Source organism: Odontomachus brunneus, unplaced genomic scaffold, assembly GCF_010583005.1.
Source record: "Odontomachus brunneus isolate Ranch 3 - 2012 unplaced genomic scaffold, Obru_v1 Obru_scaffold_009, whole genome shotgun sequence".
NCBI classification, from domain to species: Eukaryota; Metazoa; Arthropoda; class Insecta; order Hymenoptera; family Formicidae; genus Odontomachus; species Odontomachus brunneus.
The window spans coordinates 2,248,691-2,259,443 of NW_022639459.1; the positions used below are offsets into that span (position 1 = coordinate 2,248,691).

At 39.7% G+C, this 10,753-nt stretch overlaps 2 protein-coding genes across 13 annotated transcripts in view; one reads left to right on the forward strand and one right to left on the reverse strand.

Annotated features, from left to right (window-relative positions):
- The window catches only part of LOC116840206 (stomatin-like protein 2, mitochondrial), a 172,520-nt gene that overhangs the window by 33,174 nt on the left and 128,593 nt on the right, over positions 1-10,753 (reverse strand). The window lies entirely within an intron of this gene.
- Positions 1-10,753, forward strand: part of LOC116854166 (trinucleotide repeat-containing gene 6C protein) — a 54,896-nt gene that overhangs the window by 27,844 nt on the left and 16,299 nt on the right. For 8 of the 11 annotated variants that reach the window (XM_032835818.1, XM_032835826.1, XM_032835820.1 and 5 more), the window contains exons 8-16: positions 1,351-1,875; positions 2,053-2,429; positions 2,513-2,710; positions 3,413-3,571; positions 4,485-4,934; positions 5,350-5,670; positions 5,877-6,103; positions 6,190-6,562; positions 6,698-7,025. In XM_032835818.1, the coding sequence (XP_032691709.1) occupies positions 1,351-1,875; positions 2,053-2,429; positions 2,513-2,710; positions 3,413-3,571; positions 4,485-4,934; positions 5,350-5,670; positions 5,877-6,103; positions 6,190-6,562; positions 6,698-7,025 (2,958 nt within the window). Of the gene's footprint in view, positions 1-1,350; positions 1,876-2,052; positions 2,430-2,512; positions 2,711-3,412; positions 3,572-4,484; positions 4,935-5,349; positions 5,671-5,876; positions 6,104-6,189; positions 6,563-6,697; positions 9,827-10,753 lie in introns of those variants that run through there. The other 3 variants (XM_032835827.1, XM_032835828.1, XM_032835829.1) reach the window with 3 other exon arrangements.

Sequence of the window (10,753 nt, forward strand, 5' to 3'; positions counted from 1 at the left end):
AAAACCTTAACCTTAGGTTTTATCCTTATTTTTTCATTATTACTAAAAAAATGTATTCGTTTTCGTTTTTTTACTTGAAATTATCAGTATGTTGATTAGTATCTTTTTATTTTTTTATTATGTTATTTAGGTACATTTGTTAAATACAAGCTGTTTGAACGTGTTTTAAAAATGATGTAGCTTTTAAACTACATTTAAGAAAATAATCTTTAAATGTAAAGTTTAAAAAATATATTGTACAGCATAATATTAATTTTGTTTATATAATAAGTAGTAAATCAAAAGAATGTACTGTGTAGTGTATACACTAAAAATATCTCATCGATTTCGGGTCATTCTGAACAAAGTCCTATATTTTTAGAGTTTTTTTTAGAGTAATACAATTGGCTACAAAGTGTACCTCACGACTTACACTCTATTTGCGCAGTTGAACGTAATGCAAGATATTAAATTAGTTATATTACTACGCTTCTCCGACACACACTCATCTGCGGTTTATGTTTAGTATACGGTCGCGCTGCCAGTGTATGTTACTCTTGCCTGTTAGAGAATTGAATATGAACACTCCGGCATTCACAGAGCTTTAAGAAAGTGGGGATAAAATTCGTGCGATTTTCACCTGATTTTGCATATACGCCTTTGCAAACGCAGTAAATTTCGAGTGACGTTTTACCATTATTATTTGAGGGAATTTGTTCTTTATACGAAAGTGGGCTTTCTATGTGGAAATGTTAGATGCTTTTCCTAAAACAAACATGCACTTAATCACATAGAACTGGTGATGACAATACATGTAATATTTCCCTCGTTTATATTACTTTTCATCTTTTATTACATTGTTGTCTCTCTACAAATTATACGTTATACTAAAATTAAAACTGTAAATATTGCTATTTCATTATATGCATCTGCACAAATGAGTTACGGATACGAAAGATCTAAGATAGTTCAAAAATCTTAATTTAATTTATTTGCATAAAAGAATGGTTTTATTCTACTACATAATATTTATTCATTAACTAAATCTTGATAGCTCTACTCGATTTTGTGACTGATGGCTACAATGCAAAATCAAACTAAATCGATTTATAAGTAGTTATCACTTATGTTGGTAATTATCTTCATGCATAAATCTATATATCTCATAAATCTATGTAAGGCTCGCTAACTAAATTTGACGTTTAGTTCCGACTTTTATTAATAGATATAAATTGTACGTTTTATTGTAATAATTTTTATCTTGAACACAGAGTTATGGATGATTCAGTTAAATAATTGAATTATAAATCGATTTATGATTATCGCGCACGGCGAAAAAACCGTATTTACAAAAAGTATTGATTGCAACAGGGTCCAATTGGGGCGATCCTAGAATTGACCATAGAGATCCGCGAGACTTGCGATCTGTAGATCCAAGAGAAATGCGTGACCCTCGGGATCATCGTATGTCATTGGATCCCAGAGATCATATGCGTGTTATGGATCCTATGGCGCGGGATCCGCGAATGACTGATATGCGTGGCGATCCACGTGGAATATCTGGACGATTGCATGGTGCAAATGCGGATGCGATGTGGAATCAACCACCAGGTCCGCCGCATCACCAAATGGGGCATCAACACCCGTCTGGACCACCGGCCAAGATGCTCAATCCTTCGAATATGAATCAATGGGCTGCTCCACCCCCAAAGGACATTATGCCTGGCAAACCTTCTGGTTGGGAGGAGCCGTCACCACCGACACAACGAAGGAATGTGCCCAATTATGACGACGGTACTAGCCTTTGGGGAAATCCAGCTGCTAATCAACGTGCCTTGCAAACCAGTAAGGTATCGCATTGGAAGGATCTTCCTGCACCTAATTTGGCTCGTGGAGGTACGTGTTTGTCCCGAAATCTCGTTGCATCGCAACAATATATATAAAATGCCACTTCTGGTAAAAATTTCACTTAAAACTAGTTTTTGATTTTGTATTGTCAAGATATTAGTATATATTTTTCTTTTAACTAGATCTATGCAATAATAACGCTAATCTTCGCGTTCTTTATCGCAGGTATGCAATGCCCACCAGGAATGCCTCAAAACAGAATGCCAGGGCAACCTGGAATGAAACCTGACGTGGGTGGTCCTATGTGGGGTCATCCTGGAGCTCCTAGTGGACGCAACGGAACTTGGACAGACGCTCCACATGATACCGCTTCATGGGACGATCCTAAAACGCCAGCAACGTGGAACGAGCCTCAGCTAAATCCAGCAGCTTGGGGTGCCCCTACTGCGCACAAACCAAAGCCTATGGGACCTACCGGTAGCTGGGCCGACTCCGATATGGATCCGACTCCTAGCTGGGCGCACACTGCGAAACCTACACTGACGAAAGAGGTGATCTGGAGCAGTCGCGAGTTCCGATATCTTTGCGACTTGGGATTCAAGGTATGGAATCTGAAATTCCCGTCTGTTTCATTACTCATTCGTGTAAACTTGATCGAAAATTATGAGTTATGCTGTCTTTTTAGAAAGAGGATGTGGAACTAGCATTAAGAAACCGAGAAATGAACCGAGAGGAGGCACTGGAACTTCTCAATCAGCTACGTCCTATGGATCAATGGAGACGTCATGACACGCATTCGGGTTACGATCCGACACATCAAGCGACTACTACGCCAGCCTATCCTCGATTCAATCACGTGGCACAGCAGATGTCATTCCCTCCGGTAAGTTTAATGAACGTAATAGAAGAATATATTCACACAAGTACATACATGGAGAGTACATACAGAGTTTTGTTGGAAGCTAATTGTTTTTGCAAATTTGAACAAAATTGAGGTGAACAATATTTTTGGATGTTTATGAAATTAATTTTTTGTTAATAATGTTGACGCAAACAAATGTGCGCTGTGGTTTTCGTGAAATTTGCTTAACAAAATGATGATATTAAGCGAGTGTATAGAAAGTTTCGTGAGCGTTTTATAAGAATTAACATCTAATCTGATGAATTAAACACAACCGTTAAACATAATGCAGATGCGATACAAAGAAAAAGAAATCACTAACAGTTTTCTGTGTGTACTGTAAATGAATCCATAAGTTCCTTGCTTATTTTTTTATACAAACCGTAAATATTTGGAAACTGGGACAACTTGAAAAATACATATCTATGTGTGTGTGTGTTTGTGTGTTTTTGTAAAATACTTTCGATGAATATGAATCCCGTAATAAAATCCAGTTTCTTGTTTATATAATCGATGTTTGGCGGGAGAAGAATGTTTCGTTTCTAACAGAAGATGTATCTGTTAAAATGTCTTATACATATATTCGACTCTTATACTACAAACTCCGCAGAGTGTGCATACTATATTAGTATGGGTGAGAAGGTAGGAAAGGCGCAGGGTACACGCTGTTTGTATTCAATACAGGGCGGAGGAGTGCCCAGTGGGGCAACCAGTGGGGGTGTGGGTGGTTCTGTGACCAGTGCTAGTCTTCTCAAACTTCAACAACAGCAACAACAGCAGACAGCTGTTCCGCTACAGCAACAACAACCAAGTACCAATGCGCCACAACCCCCTTTCAACCAGGTGAACTATCAAGCTCACGCTTGAAAATGTTCAATGTTTTATCATTTGTATATAGGTTCTTTATTATGAAAAAGGTGAAATGAAATCAACACTTATACGCACGAAAAATAAAATACTTCGATAAAGTTACACTTATCGTACACTTCGATAAAGTTACAATGCAAGAATTTAAAGACACGAGCAGCTTAAGGAGTTTTATTTTTTCATGTCCGAGTTAGTAATTTATATAACAAAATATTTGATATATTTGATAAATTTTTGTAGTTATCTATAATATAAATATTACAAAATTCTTTTTATGGAAAATAGCTTGTGATATTTCTCAAATCGTTCGAACATTTGTGACAAAATTGTGTATTTTGCAAAACTATCTAAATTAGGGAGATAGATAAACATTTTTTTAACTTACAGTAACATATACAGAAAGTAATATTATGATAAAAGGTTTGATTGTTACATCAGTCATTGTACTAGATGTTTACAATCATGTAATAAACATCTTTGTGGAATCATAAAAATTATATGGATGTATTAGGAGCTACTGATATCAGTTTTTATAGCTAGGTCATTCAATAATGTGTTTGTATATGTTTAGCACAGTCTGTTTTTTGAGTGCATGAATTTGCGTTGGATTTGAGCAATACAAGTTTTGTGCATGTTAATTTTCTTTTCTTAATGATTTATTACTGACTACTGGCGACTAAAAAAATGTTTTAAGTTAAAGTTATCTTACTTTCAAGTTGTATTTTTGTTTTCTTATATTGACGTCGCTTTATTCTATGTTGATTCTACGGGAAATATTATGTTAAAATATATATATGCAGGATATTTTATTTTAAATAAACCATTCTGTTTCTTGTACTTTAAACATAACTCGACGACGCTAATAAAACTTGACACGTTTAATTTCCAGGCATCTCGCGCATCACAGAATCAGCCAAGTACGCAACAATTGCGTATGCTTGTGCAACAGATTCAACTAGCTGTTCACGAGGGCTACCTGAATCATCAGATCTTGAATCAACCACTGGCACCCCAAACACTGATGTTACTGAATCAGCTTTTGCAACAGATCAAGGTCTTGCAGCAGTTGCACCAACAACATTCTGTGCAAAGCACAATGAAGGGCAACAATCAATCAGTCTTGCAGATCAGCGTTCAGATTACAAAGACCAAACAGCAGATCACGAATTTGCAAAATCAAATTGCAGTGCAACAAGCAACATATATGAAGCAGCAGCAACAGCATCCAGCGCCTCCATCTCAGGCGTCAGAATATTACAAATCCTCTGTGCATGATCCTATGTCAGCTCTGCAGAACAGTTTCAGCGACTTAACAATGAACAAGGAAGCACCGGTGGTGGTATGTATTAATTTTTTATATATATTATTATAGAAACTAAAATATTTATAAACACATACTTATTATTCATATTCTACATACAGGATGAAGCAATAACTATTACTACCTGACACATCTTCAAAGCAAAAAAGCAACAGTGGCTTTTAGATTTTCAAAGCTACTCCACCTAGAGAAAAAACGTAATCGTCAGAAGATACTTTTTTTTCTAAATGGAGTGACTTTGAAGATCTGAATGTCATCTTTGTTTTTTGCTTCGAAAATATTCAAAGTGGTAATTGTTATTGCTTCATCATATATATTTTATATAAATGTGATTTTGTGTGTGTGTGTGTGTGTGTGATGCGCGTTATTTTTTAAAATCACTCATCACATGTGATATCTTGATATAATTATGATTTGCATTTCATTTTTATAGAGTCAACAGCAGTCTCGGTTGAATCAGTGGAAATTACCCTCGCTCGATAAAGATGGCGATTTGGTGTCAAACGAATTCTCCCGTGCCCCTGGAACTACGAGCAAACCACCCACAACTCCTGGCGGCTTGACCCAGTCACACAGCAGTCCGAATATGAATCCTTTGCTAGGTCAAAGTGACGGCACATGGTCTTCGCGACTCGGCGACAGTGGTTGGCCCGATCCGAGTAACAGTGACTCGACCGATGGAAAGGATTGGCAACCGGGTGGTGCTGCATTCACAGACCTTGTGCCAGAATTCGAACCTGGAAAGCCATGGAAGGTAATCCATTTCCAATACCGTCAATTGTTATTTAACTTTTACGAACGTTTGTATTCGTGTAGAGAATTTTTTTGCAACAATATTACTATTCTGCTTCGTTTGTCGTCAGATCAAGTAAATAAATCTCGGTCATACGTAAAATTGTATAAAGCAGCAAGTTAGTACTTAAGTTTGTTCGGATCCACCTATATTTCATTTCATTTTAGGGTACCCAGATGAAAAGCATTGAGGATGATCCTAGCATCACTCCCGGTTCTGTTGTACGTTCTCCGTTATCTTTGGCTACTATCAAGGATCCGGATGCGATCTTTTCGTCGAGCAGCAAGACATCACCACCACCGCAAACAACTAATCCAGACACATCGATCCCAAGTCTAAGCAACTCTACATGGACATTTAATCCACCGGCCACTACACCTAGTGCATTTACCAGGTATTGCTTCAAACCTACAAGAATGTACACGTACTACATTCTTATCCTCAGACATTCAATTAAAAGGACTTGTTGACTTTTCTCAGCTCCAAGAATACATGGGGTGAGTCCGCTCCTCCACCTACTGCTGTGACTTCGGAGCTTTGGGGTGCACCGATGAGCAAAGCACGTGGTCCGCCTCCTGGCTTAGGTAGCAAAGGAACCACAAACACGAGCAACGGATGGGCCGGCTTGGGTAGTGTTAGTAGGTCCTCCAGTTCATGGGGTCTGCAATCTTCCACTGTTAGTAATTCAGGCTGGATGTCCACCTGGCTCTTACTAAAGAATCTAACACCGCAAATTGACGGTTCCACTTTGAAGACGCTGTGCGCGCAACATGGACCGGTTCAAGATTTCCGTTTGTATCAAAATCACGGAATCGCATTGACGAAATATTCCACTCGCGACGAAGCAATCAAGGTAAGCATAGACGTTGAAATTTATTTTGTGGCTTTTCAAGTTTCTCACTTATCGTATATAGTATCGATAACTATATATGATTACGGATACATGATAAGGGATATATGGTTACGAGATATTCTCAATTTTTTACAGGCACAAGGCGCCCTAAACAATTGCGTCCTGGGTAACACAACGATATTTGCCGAGTCGCCAGCAGAGAGCGAAGTGCACACTATTCTGCAGCAACTCGGCCATGGCGGACAACAGCAGGCCGGCGGTTCTGGCGGTGCTGGATGGGGCCTTAGACCAACTAACAAAGCCGGCCCACCGCCCGACACATGGGGTGGTAGCTCCAGTCAGCTCTGGGGTGTCCCGCCCACCAGCAATTCCTTGTGGAGTAACGCGGGAATAGACAACAGCGACCAGCAACGAGCAACTCCTAGTTCTCTCAACTCGTATTTACCCGGAGATCTTCTGGGAGGTGAGTCGATGTAGAGAGCGAGAGGCCATCCGCCCGAAATCTCGTCAAATAGGTGAAAAAAAATCTACTTGTTTGTGACGCAAGCCCAAAGATGCAGCTCGGCTGACGCAAACTTCGTGATCAAATGCGTATTATTCCCCTCTCAATCCCCCCACTCTGCCGCTTATTCCTCTAAGACACAAAGTGCATACCATGTATATGCAAGTATTATTGATTCGTGTCTTTGGATATAGCCGATACAAAGCGTATCTATCTGTCTGTATATATCTAGCGTCGTCGACAGTGAGTGTGCGAGAGAGTAAGAGGGTAAGGGCAGGAGGGAGAGGGAGGGAGAGAGTGACAGAAAGGGTGTGAAAGAGAGAGAAAGCAAAGAGACGGACGAGGTCTTCATGAAACGTCAATTATATTGCTAAGAAATGCAATTACTATAACGAGTTACTTAACAAAAAAAAAAATTACTACCCTCGTATCCGCCTTGAGTAGAACACGCGTAAGCAAAAATCGCAGTGGTGTACAGCCAAATCGTGCGATAGATATCTAATTTTACATGACAAGCTACACGTTTACACATCCACATATATACTATACACAGATACACATACACACGCATACACGCGCAGCACACAAAACTCGTATAGAGGAAAACAGCGGCACTTGCGAGTACGAATTTTGCGGTCGCGTCATTACTTCGAGGAGACTTATGGATTGCGAAAGATCAAGTTGGACCAATTGCAAGAGGTCTCTTCGTCACATTGGTGCGTATACTGCGTGCGATCTGCCACGATATGTAACGACGAATGGCGTTCTCGTCGTTTCAAGCCAACCTAGTAAGCATGTATTTCTAATCTGAAGATAATGTAGAGAAAACAAAAATGAAGAAGAAAAAAAAAACGGGAGGAAGAAAAGGACTATCCGCGCTCTCTGTCGTTTTGCTGTGAAGGGAGGGCGCCTTTCAATGAAGATTTATCGGCCGAGGGTCTCTGATCAGGTCAAAGAGTGTTCCATTTTTGCTGGACAGTTCCGAAGACTGCAGCGAGTATCAAATGTAGACTGTATCAATCTAATCAAAAGAAAGAAACCTTATAAAAACAAGCATTGACGTCGCTGCCTGGTGTTCTGCCCGCGACATCCCCCCTCCCCCCCACCGCACTCTCTGGATCCCCTACATGGAAAGAAGAAGAAACGAGTAATGCAGGGATATCAGATCAACTGGGCAACGACGCAACGATACCAAATGTTATCGCAATAACGTAAATTTTATTCTATATTAAATCTAGATGCCACCTGTCGTGCCAATGTCCAGTGTGTCTCTTTACCATTTATTAACGTAGAGTTTAAATGAGGAAGGAGAAGAAGAGAAAGAAAGAGAGAAGGAGGATGAAGATGAGGAAAGAAGATAAACAAAAGAAGAAAGAGAGAATACGAGAGAAACGGATCGGCGAAATGAATTTCAAGGACGAAGCGTTGAGAAAGACCGAGAGGAGAGTGTTGAGGAAACAGGGCGAACTGGCTGAAGATCGGAAGTTCGCGTTAAAGTAAACACAATGAATACCACGTACTAATTGCTGGTATTAGCATATTACGCTTCTCGTTAGTGATGTTCGAACGAGGAATCACAATGGTCCACGTAAGATCGTAACGCGAGTAATGGCGATGTTACGAATGGCATTTATTGTCGGCACATGGAGTCGAGCGGAGCTCGGTCTCTCTAGGGTGAATTTAAATTAGTTTTTCTCTCAACGTCAAAGGTACCTGAACGGACTGATAACCAAACGACGAACAAGCGAATCGTTATTTACTCATGCACAACAATTTCCTTTTTACTTTCCGCTTCTCCGTGTCAGCGGAGTGTTGGGGAACGTTTCGCGAATCAATCACTGGCGCAACTGCGAACGACGTGAAAGAGACGGCTTTTTCCTTCATGAATGAATTGGGGGAAGAGCGAGAGGAGCAAGAGAGAAATATATATAGATATATATATATATATATATATATATACACACATATATCCGATATATATGTATATGTGAGACAGAATAGATGGGAAGAAATAATTACAAACACACATAAACAACAAACAAACAGACACACAACACACACATACACACACACAAGACGAGCTGTTCACGAGTACAGCGACGCGCGCAATAAGTGAATAATAAGTGAGTGACTACATTACTTGTACACAGACATCATACACATGCAGTTCACACACGTTTGCCACGCATGATTGAACGCATGCTTGTTGCAAATGTCCAACACGCCAAGCTAAGGAAACGTACATAGTAGCATTGGTCGACAATGATTCCGCCGCTTCCATGCGATCGGTCGATCCTCGCGGATGCCGGACCATTACCTTTTGGCGTACCAGTAAATCAAAACCATTGGGAACTTTTTATATCTTTTGCCTTCCAAGAGAGAGAGATCGCTTCGCTAGGAGACATCGTAAAAGGGCCACGTTTTTCGCGAACCACGACCACGGAAAATGCCGGTGCATCGGTTGACGCGCGCGATAGTATCCGCGCGGTTCCGCCGGTCACGTCGCCTCGATTCTGTCGGCCAGTGTTGTTACGTAATGCTTAATTTTAATATTTTCGTAAGGGAGCATAATTTTAGATATTAATAATTAAATGTCGACGCTAATTAGTTGGAGTTAGTCAAGAGGAAGGGCTAAAGAATACGACGATACGATTATGACGACTACTACAAGCTCGCCAGTTGCGAAACAAAAACAAAAAAGTAAAAAAAAAAAGAAGAGGGGGGAGGAAGAAGTAGTGGAAGCGCTGCTTGCAAGAACCGTTCTGTACATAAACGTATCGCATCACCATGATAGGAGACTGTCGCGCCTAATTGAGAAAATGAATTTTCAGTGTTCCAAAGTGAGGCAATTAGAGAGTAGTAAACAGTAAGAATTTGCGAAAGTAAGGTAATGTGATTCCTTATTACGATCTCACGGTCTATCGTGTTTCTTCTTTTAATCATGTTGACGTATATAGAAGACAAATGAGTGACGGGATAAAAATTTTCTCGGCTTTCGTCTGTTATTGCAATTGTTTAGGATTAGGATTATATATGACAAGTCTCCGTGCGGAGACGCGGACAGAATGAAAGTCTTTTCACGCATTTCGAGTGCAAAATCGATTCGTATCGCGAGCCTCCGAGAATCGCGACAGTCTGCTTCCTGGGGCTGCGGTGTACGCATAAATATCTCTATATATTACTATATTATATACATACACAAACAGCGTACCTATGCATATATATACATGTGTATGTATATGTCTCTTTGTATGACAACGCATCCTTGTTTTACTTAACAAAGTATAGAAAAATCAGTGTGCGAAAAATACAGCGCGTGCGCGCGAGAAAGAGAGAGAGACAGAGAGAGAAAGACAGAGAGAAAGTGAGAAAGCGTGAAGCATAGGAGGTATTAACTGTAAGATTAACTATAATATGCTGATAACAATGAAACAACGTTGAGTAATTTATGAGCAACCTATTCCGCAGAAATAATTACTTTGAACTCTAGCGCTTTAAATCATTTACTTTAAACTATTTACTTTAAGATATCGAATGCTGTAATTCGCATTAGAAAGATGGCGCGAAGACGATTCTGATATGTAGATTTTAAGGTAGATCTTAAGTGTCTGAAAACTTAAATGTATTCATCAATAGTGTCAAGAAGAGAAAGAGAGAGAGAGAGAGAGAGAGAGAGAGAGAGAGAGAGA